The following is a 21,697-nucleotide window of genomic DNA, read 5'->3' as shown; positions in this document are numbered from 1 at the left end:
TGACCTTAATGGAGGATTAAACGATAAGAAGGGAAAAGAAGAGTAAGGGCTAAAACGAATTTATACTCGTAAAAATGTTATGAAGAACAGATAGATAAACAACAGGGTAGGCTCAAAAGAACGATTTCAATCTGTGAAGAGTGAAAAGAAGGTAAATTTGGAGTGAGGAGGGAGTGCACCAAGCTTCTTTAAGTTAATGCAAGTCTCCAGATCCAGACAGATTACATACCAAGATAGCAGAAAAACTCAGACATCATCACAAAACTCCTCTAAGCACTGTGATACAACCATGAAGAATGGGAAAGTTACCGGGAGACTGAGAATAGGCAAATATCAACCCAGATTTAAAAAAAAAAAATGATAATCATGAGCCATCATGGAGTCACTAAGAAGTCTTTCAAAAATAATTCTCAGTTCCTTCTGGACTGGCTCACCAGGTTGGTACATTTTGGGAATAGCATTGTGTGAGATCATTTCAGCAAAATATTTAACAAGTCTCTTGCCGTATCCTTGGGCAAGAAAGAAAAAGTAAATCAGATGACAGTAGTTAGGCAGCATTAAAAGTGATTTAACAGCCATATCCAAAAATTCATGGAGCTGTGCCACGGAAGGGGTTGGGTCTTCTACGATTTACAACCAACCTTGGTTCCCCTAGCACTTTACACATAACTCTATTACAGCAATTAACACAGGGCATTATAGTTCTATAATTACATGTCTATTATTCCCCACAGCTTGTGAGCTCCCTAAAGGAATGATTACATGCTAGTCATCTTGTTATCCCTAGGAGAGAGCATGAGACTGGCTCAAAGTAGACAATTTGATACATGTTTATACATTTTAATTGAATAAAAACTTTAAAGGTATCATTTCAAGATTTACAGATGGCACAAGGCTGTAAGAAATTGCTAATGTTGGAGGACAGAATAAAAAAAGTCAAAAAGTTCTTGACAAGCTGGAACAATGAGCCAGTGCTTACATAATGAAATTTAATAGAGATATAAGTAACGTCTGGAGTTTGGAACTTAAAAAAATCAACTGTGCAAGAACAGAAGAGCCCTGACTTAAAACAGCTGGGTATTCTGACAGCATATCCAACATGAATCAATGAGGTGCTATGGCTTGGACTGTTGACTGTAAGAGAAATCTAAGTGTCTGAAAGAAAAGATGTGGCCAGACCACATCTAGAACAGCATGCTTTCAGATACAGGTTTTATAAGGGATTACCACAAAGGTGACCACCAGGATGGTGATGAACCTGGATACTATTATATAACATGGAAAATAGTTGAAGAAATGAAAGGTATTTAGCTTGGAAGAGGATCTTCCAGAATATATGATAACAAGTTTCATGTTTCTGAATGACTGTGTAGGGAAGATCTGTTATTTGTTGAGCGTGCTCCACAAAGCGGAAGAGGATCGTTTCAGCAAAGAGGCAGAAAGGTAGATTTTGGCAAATTATCACGAATTGCAATAATTACAACCCTTCAAATATGGCACGTAAACATATACTTTCTGAAACGTTGACTTCCTCACCATGGAAGTATTTGAGACTGTGAAGCCACACCTCAGAGATCTGAAAAGAGCCAATTCCTACCTGATATAATCAGACTAAGTAGCATCTGATTTAACATGTATAGTTTCAGGTTATCTTATATGATGCAAGAGTTGAAGGACAGAATGCCATAACAGGTTTCACATGACTTGTGAGACTCACTTCTGAAGGAAAAAGCATACCCAACTTTCCTGACATTGCTTTGGAGAAGGATGGCTTGGGCCACTGCAGGAAATACACCCATTAACCCAGAGTGACGGTGGAGAAGCCATAAGTCACCGCCATGTCTTGTGTGTCTGGAACTCTCCACATGCCAGCAGGTATGGGAGACCAGGAGCTTCATTCTGTTATGTAGGTACACTATCGAAGTATATAAAAATGCACAGGCAGTCAAGAACAAATTTTTAAACTCTATAACCATGTTCTCCACCTTTTACATAGACTCTCAGACTGATTTAAAACAATTTTTGCAGCAAAAAAAAAAGCTTTGGCTAATTAACGGACTATGTACTTAATAGGCCATTATTCAAGCCACCTTTCAAATACCTTCAATGGCCAGTTATATTAGCAGATACACATCTATTTGTTTCAGAATAATTCAAATTATAAGAATTCAAAAGTGAATCAAAACGTGACTTACGTCCAGTGAAATATAAGCAATTTTTCAACACATCTTGACTCCGTGTAAAATATCTGTTTTTGTGACAAACAAGTCTGTGGCATTAATCTTATGCTTCCAGCTGCAACAACTCACATTCAAATTAAAACCATGAAATAGCATCACAGTGTCAAGATTCACACAAACTGATCTTTTAACAGATTGTGAGGGGGGAAAAAAATGAACCATACATTAAAAGAAGAATCTGGAGACGATGTTACACAATAAAAACATCTGAAAGAGCTTAAGCACACAAGCAGACAGAATTCTGGTTTTTGAACTGCATAGGCATAAATGTTACACAAAACTCACTGGCTGCTCTTAAACAATGAATATATCATAAAAAATATTTCTTTTTATAGCCACAGGGCTGAGGGTTTTGCTGTTTATATCTATCCCAGCATACAAATCCATAGTACTGCCAGGACTGTCCCCTCTGACTTTACTGGGAAGCCAGACAGGAGACTGTCCTGCCTGGGTTCTTTTCCATTTATTCAGTTTTGTGTCCAAAACTGGCCCCGGAATCATCCCTTCTTCAGTCGCTATACTCCTGCCTGCCAGTTACAAAGCTCCAAACGTTTCCCTTCCAGCTACAGATATTAAAATGTTTTGTTTTAAAACTCAGTGTAGAACTGCAGGAGCTAACTTTTTGTTTGTTTCAGCTCCCCCAGGTCGGTAAGCTTGCTGCATTGTACAAACAGCGCAACAGCATCCACTGCACATTAAAAACAAGGACGGTGCCAGGAACCAGCAAAGTGATATATTCTAGGTTAGCCATGTCAGGCATTTTCCGGTCCCAAAGACAGTTTCATATGGTCAGCACATGGGCCAAACGATGCACACGTGGCTATCCTGTACGTGCCCCTCGTGTCCTCCTCTGGTGACCTGCCCCCAGTGAACTCCCTGCACACGTTTCCCAGAAAGGGACGGTATGCAAGAAGGACGTGTTCCTCTGAGACTCCTTCTTTTCTGCCTCAGGGCTCACACTGTATTGCTATGGGGCTTTACGCTTTGGGATACAATCTGGTCAGCCTCAAATTTTTCTCAGTTCTCAGCCAACTTCCCTTTAAAATGGTACCAGGCCCTAGCCTATCTAAGAGCCATATGAAAAATAACAGACAAAACTTTGAAAACCAACAGTCCAAATAAAAATTTTCGTAGCCATACTGCCGATCAAGGTTAACAATTCAGCTTCTCCCACTGAAAAACCAAGATGAGACCCGGGTAGTTATTAAGACAGGAGGTATAAAAATATGTGAGTAAAGAGCAAGGGCTTCATTTCCAAAGTTTCTATGCTCTTACTAGATTTCCTTATCTTGTACTCATTCTTTCTTTCTCCTTTTCTTCTTTCACAGAGACGTTTTGTCCCAGATGATGATTGAAGGAGTATGTAAGACTTGAATATCATAACAGCTGATGGAGAATTTCCCCAAAGCAACTTAACCTGAAGGTACATTTGTATTTGCTAATTGCACATGGTAGGTGGCAGTAATTTTGAAACTCCGTAAGATGGACCAGAAAGAAAATTTCAGAATTTATGCCTTAGAAATGGTCTTGATAATACTTAATCAAATAACTTAACATGTATTGGGACTTCAATACTTTAAAGAAAATTTGGAGCAAAACCTTTTATGACACCAATAATTTTTGAATACTACATATTATTTAATAAAAGCTACTAATGTGTTTCTCTACATAGGGTTTTCTTAAAGCACAGTACAATTCTATGTGTCTGAAAACAGAAGAATCTCAGTAATACTGTAAATAACAGAGGACTAGCATTCTACCGATTTGGGGAAAATCTCAGTGTCTGAGGATGATAATGGTGGTGAGGTGTCCTGTCAGTGTCAAAATCACATTAACCTAAAATTCCAGCACCATATTAAACGAGAATTCTTTTAATCAAAGTGAAGTCAACTATTTTGACCCTTTAAATCTGGGCAGCACTCAATGCTTTTTGTGCAAGGCAATGCCTAAGGGTTTTCCTTTTACCTGAGGAGAGAAAAACTATAACATAGGACTCTGTTTTCACATGGTCTCGTTTTGTTAAATTCCATCTTAGAATAGTAGGGAAGGAGGTTGATCATGAGTCTCAGACCAAAGACTTGGTAGATAAAACCTTGCAAGACTTGTAAAGTTCACATCCTCATTCCCTAGTGCAAATAAAGTAAATAAATACCTTTACACTCAAAGTATTACCATTTTGGAGAAAGGAAGAATGAGATAGAACAGAAAACTCCAAAACCGTGGTATTATAGCCTCTTTCAAATTACAATTGAAAAAAATCAAGGAAAATTAACATACATTGGTCCTTGATTTTTTTTTTCTTTTCCTTTTCCTTTTCTTTCTCCACTGATTAGAAGAGAAACACAATTTGGAAACCTGAAGGAAGGGAAGACATAGGATGGAAAGGTTCATCCAAGAAAAAAAGCAGTATGTTGTCGTCTTAGGTCCAGGCAGTAACAGGACAAAGGAACACTTAGGGCCCTATGTAGGAGACAAGAAGATGTTTAATGCCTGCAACGAAAGAACTACTATAAAGAAGCTCCAAAACTCAGAACACCAAAACATCAAGCCCACCTAGGACACGGATAGGAGAAGGCACTTGACCTTAAATAGAGGAGAGACAGGGTTGTTTGAAAAAAAACAAAAACACATGAGCCATGGCAAAGGCTAATAATAAATATTTAGAAAGAAAGGATCTTCCACCAAGGTATCTGGACTTCATCTGTATTTGTTCTTCTCATTTTTTTTTTTGGAGGGGGGGGGCCCTGAATTGTCACTCCTTCACTGTAGGTAGAGGCATGGCACTGGATTTGGGGTCTTTCCTCTCAGCTCTCTTGCATATATGGACTCTTTCAAGGATTTGAAGAAATAAAGTAACCTCCAAGAAATTTTAAAAAGCAACCACTAATAAAGACATTCTTGGGTTTGGTGTTGCTCTTTTTTCACGGTACAATTCCTGATACACCTCTGTCAAAAATCCCCCAGCATAATTGATTTTTCTTTGAGTCCTCACCGAAATCTGTAGCAAAGGTTTAAAATTCATGACAGTAACACACATAACAAACTCAGAGAAAACAAACCTGATGGAACCTTAAGAAAATGGTTTTATGTTTACCAGTTTTGGAGAATGGAGAGCGGTCCACATTTTCATTCTAAAATTTCAGCCACTGCTGCCTGCCCTCATTCTCACCCAGAATTAAGAAGACTACAGAACTCAATGCTTTCAGCTTGAATCGCAGGAATTTTTATGCACACACGTAGAATCTAGAATAACTAGAAAACTTTAAGTCTGTTCAGGGATACATCTAAAACCTTTGGCTATTTTCCAGATTCTAACTTCAAGGCATGATCATTTTGGATCTTCCCACACTACCATTTAAACAGGTTTTCATCTGCTCAAGGAGACCTAATGCTCTACAACTAGATAAATATTTGTAAAAAAAAAAAAAAAACAGACAACCATATATAAAAGAGTAACAGCATCAAAGACAGCCCACATTGAAAAAATACCAACATGCTTAAGTACTAATCTATTATGTACTATAAATCCCCACACTCGACAACCAAGCCTCTGCATTTTCAATTTAGCAGCTTATATTAATCTGTCCCTACTTACTGAGATTTAATCTAATGAGTAAGAGAGAAAATTCATTGACATCTAAATCTATTTAAAGGACTTTGGAAGAAAAAAACTGGAAAGGGGAAAGAGGTTTTCTACTTATACACCCCAAATTTAAAATGCACCATCACCTTAAAGAACACAGCAGACCCCAAAAGAACTTGTTGGGATCACTAATGGCAAAGGACAGAGAGCAAATAGGTTATGTTCTACCCTCTTAGCGTGTTATGTAATAGAATGTAACCAACAAACATACCCATTACCACTCTCAACCAGCCATCTTGCGGACACTCACAAAAATGAAGGAAAAATGCAAATAAAAATATCTTACTTTTTATGCCAAAGTAAGGTCTGCTTGGAAAACTTTAACCTGAGATACAATCTGGATAGCACAGGATCAGCTCAAGCAGATAATTTAAAGCTGTAGATTCCTGAATGAAAGAGGATATTTTACCCACACGTACAAATCGTGTTCTTAAAACACAAATTATTCCAATGTGGTCTGGAATCAGATGCTTTTTAATACATTGGTTCATTTGAGTGTTACTGCTTTTTTTTCTCCCCTTCAACCTCCAACTTTGTGTGAGACCTGCATCCTGCCCATTGTGTAATCACCAACAGGAAAATTTTTCATAAATATAACTGCTAAGGTTGGAAAAAGAATACCGTAGCACTAAGGTTTTGAGTACCCCTGTGGAATGAACCACAACTGGTTTACTCCGAGAAATCTCTCACTCTTTGTATAATGAATCTGTCATATGAATTTCTTTGATTAATTGATGCCGCTGTGCAGACAGATCAATCTGTCTTATTTTATTAGCACTGAGATTTTTTAAATCTACACATTAAATTGACAGATTTGATAACATCTTAATCTTAGTTTTAACTGCTTACATATTTAACCTTAACAATTCTGCTACATATGATCGTCCAGAAATTGATATTTTTGTGAAGTCTTTCCCCAGTCACAGTTCTCTTTTTTTAAACCATGGATATTAACTTAGCCTGTTTAAAATAACTCTTCACTGGAAAGCAACCCAAGAAAAGGGCCATAAATTCTCCACAATACATACTTTCAATGCTTTTAACCAGAGATGATAGAAAAGAATCTCTCTTAATTTCTGTACGTGTAGAATATTATCAACAGTTTTATGGTGGTATAATTGACATATAATAAACTACACATTTTAAAATATACAATGTGGTTTTGACACATGTGCATCTGTGAAACCATCACCCTAATCAAGATAATAATTGTATCCATCACCTCCAAAGTTTTCTCATGACCCTTTATTTTTTTTTTTAAGTTTATTTTGAGAGAGAACGCACACCTGTGCAAGTGCGGGTGGGAGGGGCAGAGATAGAAGGAGAGAGAAAGAGAATCCCAAGCGGGCTCCACTCTCCATTCCAAGCCTGATGGGGGATTGATCTCATAACCGTGAGCTCACGACCTGAGCCAAAACCAAGAGGCAGACGCTTAACTGACTGAACCACCCAGGCACCCCTCTCACAACCCTTATATCCCTCCACTCCCCCCTCGCCCTCCGCAGCCCCCTGTCCCTCTCCCTTAGGGAATCCCTGAAATACTGTTACTTTGTTAAAGTATTAGTTTGCATTTTCTAGTACTTTCTCTAAATGGAATAAAAATTTATCCCAGTATGGGAATACCACCTTACACATTGTTTTGTCTAGCTTCTTCTGCTCAGCAGAATTAGAGATTCATCCATGTTATGGCATGTGCCCATAGGTCATTCTTTTTTTCCTGCCAGATACTATTTCCTTATATAGATACGCCACATCTGTTTACCCATTCACCAACTGATGACCTGTGGGTTGTGACAGTTTTTAATATAAAGTTGCTATGAGCACTTACACACGGGATTTTGTGTAAACATAGTTTTCATTTCTCCTAGAGTGGAATGGCTTGATTCTAAGACTGGCAGTCTCTTAACATAAAGGCAAACCAAACTGTTTTTCAAAGTGGTTGTACCATTGCACATTTCTACCAGCATTAGATGAAAATTCTAGTTCTCCACTCTTTCCAGAACACTTGATATATTCAGGCCTTTAAATTTTAGACGTTTTAATATGTGTGTGGTGGTTTTAACTTGTATTTCCCTAATGGCTAATAAAGTGAATGGCTAATAAAGTGAGGACCCTTTTACATGACCTTATTTACCTTCTTTGTATCTTCTTGGATAAAGGAGATGTTCAAAGTTTTTGCCCATTTTTGAAATGTTTCTTTTCTTGTTGCTGTTTTTTTTATCAGATCTCCAAATAAGGTTTAGCTAGTCAATAGATGGCCTTTTCATTCTCTAGCAATGTCTTTCAAAAAGCAGAAGTACTATGAAATCCAACTTACCAATTTTCTTTCTATGCAGATTTTTGGTGTCTTATCTAAGAAATCTTTGTCTAACCTAAGGTCACAAAAATTGTCTCAGGTTTTCTTCTAGAAGTTTAATAGTTTCAGGTTTTATATTTAGGTCTAGGATCCATTTTGATTTTTATAGATGGTATAAAGTTAGGGTACCTTTGTCCTTTTAAGAATTTACTTATTTACATTCAAATTAGGTTAACCTATCGTTTTGGTTTCAGGAGAACTCAGTGATTCACCAGTTACATATAACACCCGGCGCACATGCCAGGAAGTGCCCTCCTTAATGCCCATCACCCATTTAACCCCTCCCCCACTCTCCTCCTCTCTAGCAAACCTCAGTTTATTCTCTGTATTTAAGAGTCTCTTATGGTTGCCTCCCTGGTTTTATTTTTCCTTCCCTTCTCCTACATTCATCTGCTGTGTTTCTTAAATTCCACCTGAGTGAAATCTTAAGATATTGGTCTCTGACTTAATTTCACTGAGCATAATACACTCTAGTTCCATCCACATTGTTGCAAATGGTAAAATTTCATTCTTTCTGATCACTGAGTGGTAATCTGTTGTATATACACACACCAAATCTTCTTTATCCATTCATCAGGCGATGGACATTTGGGCTCTTTAGGTTAGGGCACTTTTAAATCCCGTTTCATGTGTTCTTATTTTTGTCTATTTGCTACTAATTTCTAATCTTACTGGATTTTAGTCAGAAAACATACATAGTTGTGTGTAAATTTTATGCATGTTTTAAAAGAACATGTGTTGTTTTTTTTAATGTTTATTTTAAAAGAATGCTTGAGCAGGGGGAGGGGCAAAGAAAGCAGAGAAAGAATCCCCAGCAGGCTCCACACTTACTGACACAGGACTCGATCCCAGAAACCATGAGATCACGACCTGAGCCTTAATCAAGAGTGGGACCCTTAACTAACGGAGCCACCCAGGCACCCCAAGAACATGTGTTTTCTACTTAAATGTGACATTCAGTAGTTATCAATTAGATTAAATTCAGATTGTGGATCTGTTGGCTTTTTCTTACATTTTTCTTAGTTTTCGTTTTATAAGATTCAGAATTATGTAAAGATTCAGGAGTACTCAGCTATCCTAGTAGATCAACATGAAAATCTCAACATAAATCAACTTAATGTTCTTTGCTGTGAATTGCATTTCACCTGATTAAAAAAATTTTTTTTAAATATTTATTTTTGAGAGGAGCGGGGAGAGAGAGCAAGAGAGAGGGAGGAAGGGAAGGAGAGAAAGTGGGAGGGGGGGAGCAGAGAGAGACGGGGGCCACAGAATCTGAAGCAGCCTCCAGGCTCTGAGTTGTCAGCACAGATCATGACTTGAGCCAAAGTTGGACGCTTAACTGACTGAGCCACCCAGGCGCACCTTGTTTCATTTGATGTTAATAATGCTCCCAGTACTTTCTTTTCAATGGTCTTTTTTAAGGCTATCTCTTCTATCCCTTTATTTTTACCTTGCTGCATTTGTCGTTGCTGCAGAAGTGTCTCATAACCACATATAGCTGAATATGTTACATTCATTGTTTTTTATGCCACCTATATAAAAGGGGAACTTATTCATTTTCGTAGTTATCAACGTATACGTGTTTTCGGTTTATCATGACTGTTTTGTTCTTTTTCCATTTTTGCATGTTGCTGAATTTATCAAATATCCTTAGCTTTCTATCTTTATGGTGTATTTTCTTAAATTGTATTTCTTAAATTCTCATGAACAAAGTTCACACAAGAAAAAACAAAAATTCTACTTGATCCCAGTGAACTCACTCCATTCTAGAATTGTTTATGTTAGCTGAATAACTTTTCAGATTTTAAAAAAATTGTATTTATGTAGACATCATCATACTTTTACTGTTTTCATGTTTACCCTTCATTTTTTTTTCTACTTGAGATATATATATATATTTTTTTTTTTCATTTTATTTATTTTAAATTTACATCCAAATTAGTTACCATATAATGCAACAATGATTTCAGGAGTAGATTCGTTAGTGCCCCTTACCCATTTAGCCCATCCCCCCTCCCACAACCCCTCCAGCAGCCCTCAGTTTGTTCTCTATATTTAAGAGTCTCTTATGTTTTGTCTCCCTCCCTGTTTTTGTACTCTTTTTGCTTCCCGTCCCTTATGTTCATCTGTTTTGCCTCATAAAGTCCTCATATGAGTGAAGCCATCTGATATTTGTCTCTCTCTGATGGACTAATTTCACTCAGCATAATACCCTCCAGTTCCATCCATGTAGTTGCAAATGGCAAGATTTCATTCTTTTTATTGCCGAGTAATACTCCATTGTATATGTATACCACATCTTCTTTATCCATTCATCCATCCAATGGACATTTGGGCTGTTTCCATACTTTGGCTATTGTTGATAGTGCTGCTATAAACATGGGGGTGTCTGTGTCCCTTCAAAAAAGCACACCTGTATCCTTTGGATAAATACCTAGTAGTGCAATTGCTGGGTCATAGGGTAGTTCTATTTTTAGTTTTTTGAGGAACTTCCATACTGTTTTCCAGAGTGGCTGTACCAGCTTACATTCCCAACCCTTAATTTTTAAAGAAATATATTTAAATTTCAAAATTTCTTTTAATGAGGCACCTGGGTGGCTCAGTCGGTTGAGCGCCCAACTTCGGCTCAGGTCATGATCACACAGTTCATGGGTTTGAGCCCCGCCAGCGGGCTCTGTGCTGACAGCCTGGAGCCTGCTTCACATTCTGTTTCCCTCTCTCTGCCTCACCCCCGCTTGTGCTCTTTCTCTCCCAAGAATAAATAAACATGAACATTTTTTTTCTTTTAATTACAATGTGTAATCTAAAGAAAATATACTTTATGATTCTACCTGACATCTCCTATGTTAAAATCAGAATTTACTTCCTTGTGCGTTCCTGTGATTACAATTAATGATTTTTTCTTTATAATATGTCTAGATATAAGTCTTTTCTTGGCCTCAGAAGACTCATTAAATTTGAGTAAGTCTTTTTTCACATTTGAGGTTTTTCTACTTTGATTATTTTATTCTCTGTAATTTCTCTTTACTCTCTTTTTAGAACTCTTAGAGGGATGTTAGAACTCTATAACTGTTCCTTCAGTCTTCTCAATTTTCTCTCATATTTCCAAAGTCATCCTTTTGCAGGGCATTCTGAGGAAATTCCCTAACTCAATCCTTAGTTTTTTTAAATTTACATCTGAGTTGTGTCAACTGACATTTTCATTTTAAATTTTAAAGTCAAATTCATTTCCCAAGTTCTGTGTTAGATTTTTTTTTTTAAGTAGGCTCCACACCCAATGTGGGGCTTGAAGTCATGACCCTGAGATCGAGAATGAGTCGGATGCTCTACCGACTGAGCCACCCAGGCGTCCCTGTGTTAGATTCCTTTTCATAATACAAAACCTTATCTCTCTGAATGTCTTCTTCTGATCACTCTATTACCTCTAGGTCCCTCGATACTTTTTCTTCTTTTGATGGGGTAAGTTTTCTTTGATGGTGCCGATTTTCCTCATATTGTTGTGTGCCGTGATTATATGCTTATCTTTTAAGAATCTACGTTTGCCAGCTGTTTTGTTTACCATTGCCTACTTTCAGTGATTAATAGGGACAGACGAGTGGCTTCTCTCCTGTGTGTGTGGGCTTTGCAACCCACCTGGCAGTTAGTACATTATTAGGGCACTGTCTTGCCTCTCTGAGTCTAGCACCCACTTCCAAGATTTAGTTTGTGGGTAAACACAGCTGCTATCCACAACTTAACACAGGAGAGAAGAAAAATAAGGGCATAGGTCCAAATGTAAAGCCCCAATTAATAACTCCAATAAGCTCTCTGATTATTAATCCTGATGAATTCCCCTTCTATGTCATGTTTTCCTTGCCCATGCCTCAGTCTTCGGCATGCTTTCCTTTCTTCACTGTGGATTAAATCTTTGTTACAGATTTAACTTATAATCATTTTCTGATTTTTTGAAATTTTATAAAATTATGGCAAAGGAGGGAGTATATAAAAAAATCAACCTTCAATGTTCAATCATAAGTACTCCACATACCTGTAATTAAAGTTAACCTTATGCAATAAATTCTTTACATTGCTTCTCACAATGATGCCATAAAATATCAGTGAATTTCAAGATTAAAATGATCAAGCATCTTCAATAGAGCTTCTTGACAATGCTTTGGACCTTAAGGAATTAAAAAGCAACACATTTACAATGCCTCAAAACAAATCTAACCAGTTCAATTTTGTTCAGTTCTAAGGGATAGGTCAGAGTAATGAATAGCTACAAACATTACCTCTTGAACTGTCAACTTGATAATTGTAGAAATCTAGTAAAGTTGTTTAATCTTTTCTAAGAAATTACATAAACATTATGGCCAATATTACTCTCCCATCAAAATATCTGAAGAGGGCTGCCTGGGTAGCTCAGCTGGTTAAGTGTCTGACTCTTGATTTCAGCTCAGGTCATGATCTCCCAGTGGTGAGATGGGTCCCCGCATCTGGCTCTGTGCTGGCAGCGTGGAGCCTGCTTGGGACTCTCTCTCTCTCCCTTGTGTTCTCTCTCTCTCAAAATAAGTAAGAGAAAACTTAAACTATCTGAAGAAACGGGCTCAGGGACTCCTGTGTGTGCAGGTGCAGGGATGAGATCTCTAAGTGATTGCATATAATTAGTATTTATTAAGTATTCACTGAAATGAATTCAACAACAAAGCAACAGTTTGCTTCTTAAGGGTCTAGCCTTACTCTAGTATCTTGGGGCATGACCAGCAATTTTCTCTCCATCTTGGAACTGCAGATATGTTTTATATCACAATATAATAAACTATTACGATTATGGTGTGTTTTTCAATTCTTCATAACGTTATAGTCTGGTATGCTAAAGACTGTAACAGGATTGAGTACGAGACTTGGGGCGCCTGGGTGGCGCAGTCGGTTAAGCGTCCGACTTCAGCCAGGTCACGATCTCGCGGTCCGTGAGTTCGAGCCCCGCGTCAGGCTCTGGGCTGATGGCTCAGAGCCTGGAGCCTGTTTCTGATTCTGTGTCTCCCTCTCTCTCTGCCCCTCCCCTGCTCATGCTCTGTCTCTCTCTGTCCCAAAAATAAATAAACGTTGAAAAAAAAAAAAAAAGGATTGAGTACGAGACGCAATTCTGATCACGCAGAAAGGACAAGGACATCACAGAGTAGAAGTCTAGGAAGAAAACAGATGAGATGTAAGTCAAGGAGTTGACAGTGGACTTGGTTTATGGTTGAAAGATTAGACCAAACCCACTGCCACTTCTATGACTTGTCTTTCCCTCTGTGACGTCTCCTTTGTCCTTTCTATAAGATCTTAACTGCATCTTGCACTCAATCTTGTTATAGTATTTCCCACACTAGACTGTAATGCTTCTTGAAGTAAACAGCACAGTGACTTTAAGTCACAGGAACTTGAAGTTAGTATGAATTGTTATCTCATGAACATATATACCTGTCTCACATAACACACACAGATTTTTTGAAATGTCTACAATACCAAAACAAAACAAACAAACAAACAAAAAACAAAAAAAAAAAAAGAAAGAAAAAATAGAGGAAGTTAGGGTTAAATGAACTTAGAAAAAAATTAAGTACGATAATCATGCATAGTTGTTAAAGGTGGGCTCTATGGTCCCTAGGGGCCAAAGTGAAGTAGATAACTATGGGTTTCAGGATAAAAAATAAACTAGTTATATCCAAAGGAGAATGGTTATCAGCATCCTCAGCTGCTAGAAAAGAAAGCAGCCTTGGAAAAGTCAAGAGCCTTGCCCAGTGTCCCATGGCTTGTTTGGATAGAGAAAAATACTAGTCTCTTGACTTCCAGTGCTGTCGCTGCAATATCACACTGAAACCAAATACACAATGAAAATTAGTTGCTATTATGGCAACCCCTGGGAGAAACAGAAATATCTTTTCCCTCGTGAGGGTTAAGAAGCTAAGAACCCAACACAAATGTTCTGTGAGGAAGTTTGGTAGAGTTGGAAGATATAAAATGACCTGACTGCCCCTGAATAGGAATCAATGGTGAGGCAGGCAACCTTAGCAGCATGTGAGATCCCTATTCTCCGGGGGGGGGGGGGGGGGGGGGTCAAAAGGCCAGGAAACTAGTTTCTTGAGCACTGTGTGTATATCTATCTGTGTATCTATCTAGTCTTAGAAGAGCAGATTGTTAAGTACTATCCTAAACTATGACCAGGAAGACAAATTAAAAAAAAAAAAATTTCCTAGGGCACTTCTCCAGAAGAAAACAAAAATTAAGGTCAGGTCTACATCAGCCAGTAACGGACTTCTGGGCCCCCAGATTCATTTATTTGGCTCTGCTGTTTGGCTCAGTTTTCCCTTAGCAAGTGTAAAAAACGCTTGAACACCACCACCCTGGGATCCTGTTCAACCAATTCAGATAGCTGTGGCCTTTCAACTTGCATCCAAGTCACTTGGCTTTATACCAATATCATTTCCCCTAGTAGAGCCTAAGCCTCAGTGAGAAAGTACACAGCTCAGAGAGCCAGGAGTTAACCGGTTGTCCCCATTCCAGAAAGGCCTGGTTCTTTTCCTAGATAAGGAAACAATACTATATCAAGAAGTTTCGATCATTCACTATTACATATGACACTGGAACCGCCACTATAAAAACAGAATTAGTGGAAATACCACTGTCTATCTTAAAGCATCCCTCCAGGGGCTTTAGGCAACTGAACTTTTCTTTTCCAATCCAATCCCTTGGGAAATAAGTAGTGATGATTTATTAAAACTTACATTTTGCAGATAAGAAAACAACAACAAGAAGCTAAAATGCATAGAGGGACAGAGTGTCTTGAGGCTGAATCACATTTCTTCCTTGTAATTCTACAACAGATATGGAAGATGCAGACTTACTTGAGTGCAGCTGACTATAATTGAGCTTATAGCACGATCACAAGGGATGCTGTGGACCTGGCCTTCCACGGGCCCCCACTTTGTGCTATCACGTTCCTTTGCCAGGGTCATGGTTTCTTGCCACCTCTTCCAGGAAATCCTTGTTTGGAGAGGTCTAAAAGAGTTTTTGAATGGCAAGTTGTTCTCTTTTATAGCAGCAAGAAATCTTTCAACCCCACTCGTTCCTTAAAGCAATGTGGCCATAATAAGGTCTTCAGGTCTACCTATACTGTTCATATGGTCTTGATTCCTCCTCTACTGGATAGTAGAGGCAATGACATTAAATTCATAGATATTTAGCTATGATTTGTCTTAACAAGGAGGTGGTAGTGAAGATACGGAGGTAATAATCATAATCCACAAAGGGCTGTGAGAACACATCAAATAAAAGAGAGCTGTTGTTCCTTCTGAAAGAAGGTTTAATCGGAGACTCTGAAGGAAGAAGGCTTTATTTTGGTGAAAGGCATCAAATGGCCTGGGCACAGAAAGCAGAAATTAAAAGAAGCAGGCAGCAGTGCCCCCTGGGTTGCCTGTCAAGAAATCCGTACCGTTTGTCTGGTGAAATTAAGAAATGCAAATAACCTGGACAGATTAACAGCACCAAGATAACTAGCAGGATACAAAGAAACAGCACCTTTCACTATGAGGAGGCGGTGTATTCCTCCAGGCAAACAAAGAAACAGGACAGAGTCAACATCTGTTTCATATAACAGCTTGGCTGCTGAAAGAAGCAACCTTTTAAAAAATGGCTTAGCTGACAATCCTCAAAAATCATTCAATCACTATTGCATGGGCTGAAGTAAATGGGTAAACGAACACAACTTGCACTGTTCCACACTCCCCTCACCACCTTCTGCAAAAGCAAAGTCGTCTCGTCTTTAAAGGGAGAAAAATAAAGTGCAAACAAAAATCTTCATGAACTTTCCTTCCGATTGACAACTAGCAGCCAATACTGAAGCATGTAAGACAGCTCACTGCTTTTCAGCTTTCGCTTTTTCCAGTGTCAACTGGGAAGACAAGACTGCCAAACGGTTTACTGGGTGGGGAAGCAAGTCAGACAGAACTCATTAGAATATCAGAGGAAGAAAACAAGTCATTTGACAAGACCAATCTTGGTTCCAGAATTCAGTTAGGGAAAGCAAAAGGAATAGTAGGATGTCTGGATCCTTATCAATAAATGGTAACAAGCCAAACGTGTTAAGAAATGAATTTTTCCTCTCTGGGTCCTATCAATTTGCAAATGCAATTTCAAAATCAAGTGAAAAACATCTCTGAATGCACAAAAACCTGCAGATTTCAGGACTGGAAATTTCTAAAATGAAAACTCACCAGAGCTGTAATGTCACCGCAATGGGACCGGTGCTTCCAATTCAGCTAAATGCCGGATGCTTCATTTACCTTAGTAATGTGGTTTAAATACACAAGCCAAACAGAATGGAAGCAACTCAGAGCCACTGAGATAGAAGAGATTTTTCAGGTGGAAACTGAAAACAGAGAGAAAGGGGATAAGGTAGATGGGACAAAAACATCTAACATTAACACACATGCACTGCCAAAAAAATACGCTAGGCAGTTAACCAAAAGATTCCAAGGAGTTCCTTCCCTGTGACTTTTCAGTTTAAACAGGTGTGACAAAATGAAGAAAAAGATCATCTTGTCCACGAGGGAGAGAGGCATGACTGCAAGGAGAAAAAACAATCAATATGTAATTTGGGCGATTTCTCGGGACCTTGGGGAAAGGGCTTATGAATGGTGTTTTTTAGGGGGGTTGGGAGGGCAAAGGTATAATTATAATGTAAATCTTCCAAAAATGTCAGCTATGGCCAGGCGATCTCTAAGTACTTGACCTATGTTAATTTAGTCCTCACAACGATTATGTAATGCAGGAACTATTATTACGACATTTTACAGATACAGAAGTAGAGATACAGGAAAACAGACTTGCCTAGAATCATATAGAATGGCTGGGCTTCCTCTACTAGGAACAAGGGATATTTGTTCAAAGATGAAGCTTTCTGTCTGTTGAGGATCCTGTTAGGTATCTTGCACAACATCCAGAATAATATCTATCGCAAGACAAGCAGGGTAATTAATTAAAACTAAAAAAGAAAGGATTTGGATTAGTTTCAACGAAAACCTCTCAAATGAAAGAATTTGCAAGAAGAACAAATCCACTAAGCAATACTACAGAATGTCCTTTGTAGAGATCAGAAGAGCTCTCCTGGATGATATTTAAAATCCTTTCAAGTACTGAAGGGATTAATCTAGAAAGTTCCAGGTCCATAAGTAGGAATATTGGGCTTTAATCAAGGAGACAAGTACACAAGAGTCTCCCCTTGTGTCCATCAGCTGGTCTATGCAAGGACTGTGCTTTGTCTTGATGCTATAACCACCAGTCTCTAGAACCCAGCCTGGTTCTATGTGTACTTAATAAATAGTTGTTGAATAAATGAACTAAAAAGAATAAAAGAATATGAAGACGATGCGTTTCTGGAAGACTCTAGATAGATTGGAAAGTTGAGGTGAAGACGATTCAGAAGCCAATCCTGAAGAGATCTGAAGGGCAGCAGGACTATAGCACTGGAGTCAGAACCCTGAGTGAGCAAGAGTTTGACTGAAGAGAGTCAGAGACAGAAAATGAACGATAAAAGCAGCTGCGATGTCAAATTTGTTTTCACGAATGTCTCCATAAGCCCAAATCAGGAATTTCTTGAAGATGGGGAGTGTATTTTAAATATCTCTTATTCTCAGCTCCTAGAATCAGGCTTGATATACAATTGTGCCAGAATGATTGCATGAGTGGTAGGAAGAGACCACATGAGAAAAATATAGGTGAATGAGAATTTTAAGAATTTTTTTGAGGACATAGATTTTTTTAAATTTAAATGTTAGTTAATATACAGTGCAATATTGGTTTCAGAAGGAGAATTCAGTTAGGTGAAAGATTTAGGAAACACCCTCAGAAAAGAGAAAATTGATGAGAACATAGGACTATATGTATAGTTCTAATAAATGTTTTACATATAAATTATATATACGAACATACACAGACATCTATCAGTCCTGTGTATGTAAACAAAGTTTCTTCTTAAGATCTCCCAAGAGTGAGTTTCATTTAACTCCCCTGGTCATTGTTATTTCATTTCACACCATTTCTTCTCAATAGATAAGGAGCCCAAGTTCATGCCTCTTCTTATTTTGAAGAAATAAAAAATTTAACTGAAGGTTGAGAATGGGGGTGATGGAGCACCTTGGAACCCTCAGAAAGGGGTTAAAAAAAAAAGGAGTTGGCAGGGAGGAGCAGGGCCATGCCAACCTCTTGAAATAACCATACAGTGAGCACAACTATCTGAGCATTCCACACACCAGCGATGTTGTGGCACTCAGTATGGCTATCTTTCCACCTATCTTCTTGGATTTATTCCTTGATGTCAAGATTTTTCCCTGATTAACAACCTGATCCAACTTCTAAGAAACCCTCTATAAAGGTCTCGTATCTTCACAAATTGATCCTAAAACACTCCACTCTTTCCTCCTAAACTCAGAAATTTTCAAGCAAGCAACCTGATTTCAGGTGGTCACAAATCTCCATAAATGCCACAATATATACCTTATACCGGGATGATCTTCTTACTACAGAAGAGATACCTTAAATCCTAGGAAAACTACACTCTTCTCAGGGGTTAGCCTGCTTCTCCTGCGTTCTTGGGTGAGACACAGCCTAGGGCCCAGTCTTCTTCCAGACCGAAAGGGCCCTCCAAGAATATTTGTTAAATAAAGGACTTACTGAACGTGCCAAATTGCCTCCATAGTTTGCCTCTGAGCATTCAACGCAGGATACACAGTTAGATTCTACTTGGAAAAAAATCACCTTCTTGAGACAACCCCTCAACTGCAAATAGGACTATTAAAATTAAGGGGGTAGAATATCACGTGCCAAACACCACATTATCATGAGCCTGGAACTCACGTCCCAGTCTCGGAAGCTCTATCTTTTACCTAGGTCTCACGTCATCACACAAGAGGCATGAGCTAAAATGTTATCATCAAACTCTGTGGTACCCTCTCCATTACCATGTCCATTACTGCAACTGTCGGTGAAGTTTTTTTCAGTAAAAGTAAACCATGCTTGGGAACAGACAGATTCCCATCTTACAAACCCCGGTCCTCGAATTCTTCTTTTATCGTATTGAATTTCAATGTTACAGTGGCACAGAATCAAGGCTACAAAAATTCCCTCAAGTGTTCACTTCAGTTGTCTCGACACATTCTCTATTTGTACCATCCAACTAACATCTATAAGAAACACCTTGTCAATTAATCAGCAGTTTCTTACACCTGGAGGGGGTTTAATAAAAGTTCTGTGTCTAGCCTAGTAATAAAATCCTTACTAAGTATCAACCACATTTAAAACCAAAAGAATTCTCAAACCATACATTTTTATTCCATGAGACTTTTCCAATATGTTCCCTAATACTATGGTCACTGAGAAGCAGGGTTACTAGAAACCACAAAGTAATATCGGGGGTGGGAGGGAGGGGTGGCTTGGTGATGGGTATTGAGGAGGGCACCTGTTGGGATGAGCACTGGGTGTTGTATGGAAACCAATTTGACAATAAATTTCATGTTAAAAAAAACAAAAACAAAAAAAGAAACCACGAAGTAGTATCAAAATATTCAACCTAAAAGAGCAGTCTTTTAAAAATTTTTACATAGAAAAATGTCTCCATTACAAGAACACTCGTGTTTTATAATTTTTGTAGTCAAAACAACAAAACCAAATGCCTTAAAGGAAAACCGGAATTTATCAACTGTGGTTGATTTAAATATTAATGCTATAAAAATCAAAGGTAGCTATAAAACAGACTGACAGCAGTAAACTTGCCCTAGATACAGCTCTCTAAAACACCTGAGAAGATCAACTAATACATTAGGAGATAAAAATAAGAAGGCACTAACACTATTAAAATGGCATAAAGTTTGAGTTTCAATTGCATCAAGTTAAAAGTAGGTCAGTTAGAATGAACTCAGAAAAAGTGACGGGGGTGGGGGGAAGGAAGGTCAATATCACAAAGTGATTAAAGAGATGGAAGAGAACTTTCTTCTAAGTCATTAAACTCACCAATATGATACTGAACTTCAGAGCACTCGCCATTTTCCTGTGCCATTAGAGAATTTAGTAGGTTCACTGAATTGACTGATTTCTTTGTTAACCTATTTACATGGGTTAAGACCCTGACTGACATAAAACACAACCAAAAAATCTCAGACAGAGAGTGTAATGAAAGACTGAGTGATGTATAGTTTGGGGTACAGCCTATCCAATAAATGTGCCTGACCAGCAAAGAACCCATTGGCAAAGATTTATTATCAGAACAAATACATTCTAAAAAGATCTAATACAATAAAACCTGCGGTATGAATACAAACTACTCTAAAATACAGTTCTTCGCCCTGCATAATGTATGGCTTATCTATTACATTAAAACTTCTTCATACTTTTCAATCAGGAAGAAATTTTTTGAACAAGTGAAACTGAAAAGTATGGAGCAAATGAAATAGAATGGTATGGTTCTCAAATTACAAAAAAAAAATTTATTACTTGGAACTATTTGACAACCTTTAAAACATATACAAAGAGAAAGAAATATCTCTATTACCAAGGGAAAAGGTGCAAATAAATCACTTACTAGAATAATAATGTTTTAATTTTACATCATGTCAATACCAAATTAGTACAAGCTTAAGCCAGACACAGAAAGGATTTTAAATATTACCTCCAAGTTCCTTTACATTCAAGATGGCATTCTGGAAGGGCACTGCTTTTATACTGAAACCTAAAATTAGAAAACAAAAACAAAAAAAGGAATTAGCAACTTAACTTTAAAAAATGCATGAAATGCTCAAATCCTTTTGTAGGCAGATTAAGAGCTAATTTTCAGAGCTCATAGTTATGCCGGAAACACAATTCGAGATAAACTGATAACACATTACCCTGTTCAAATTTTCAAAATATAGCTGTGTATTATAGTGAAATAAAACTCTTTTCTTCACAATACTACCCTATTCTTTAATATGTTACATCACTTGTAAATTTTGTCAATTATAATAAAGACATTTGGAAGTGCAGAGAAACTCCAAAGAAAATATTAGATCTACTAGGACCTTTGCATCTAATTCTTAGTTAGTTTCTCTCATACAGAACTCAGCGACTCTACAGATGAAGGTACCTAAATTACAACCATCTTATATTAGAATTACATAATATTTATGTCAGAGTTTTAAGACATGGTTAATATTATGTAAACATTTTTCTTACAAGTGCAATTGTAATTGTCTATGCATAGGTAACTATTTTATAATGCATGCAGTAAATGATTTCTATTAAAATATATTCAGAGGATAAATTTTTGATTATGTATCGAGCACTGAACTATTATCATTCAAGTCATGATGGATTCAACATATCTGGTTCACAGGTTTTAGTACAGAGGCTTATCAGGTGCAACATACATGCGAACATATATGTATGCACATATGCCAACAAATA

The 21,697-nt window shown here is 37.8% G+C and overlaps 1 protein-coding gene across 4 annotated transcripts in view; it reads right to left on the bottom strand.

The window, feature by feature from the left end:
• The window catches only part of ARL15 (ADP ribosylation factor like GTPase 15), a 411,563-nt gene that overhangs the window by 229,980 nt on the left and 159,886 nt on the right, over positions 1–21,697 (bottom strand). For all 4 annotated transcript variants that reach the window (XR_007154120.1, XR_007154119.1, XM_047867797.1 and 1 more), the window contains exon 3: positions 20,925–20,984. Coding sequence is in view for 2 of the 4 variants with exons in the window: in XM_047867797.1 (XP_047723753.1) it covers positions 20,925–20,984 (60 nt within the window). In the remaining 2 variants the exon portion in view is untranslated. The remainder of the gene's footprint in view (positions 1–20,924; positions 20,985–21,697) is intronic.

This window comes from Prionailurus viverrinus, chromosome A1 (assembly GCF_022837055.1).
Source record: "Prionailurus viverrinus isolate Anna chromosome A1, UM_Priviv_1.0, whole genome shotgun sequence".
NCBI lineage: Eukaryota > Metazoa > Chordata > Mammalia > Carnivora > Felidae > Prionailurus > Prionailurus viverrinus.
This window is presented reverse-complemented; position numbering and strand designations above follow the sequence as displayed.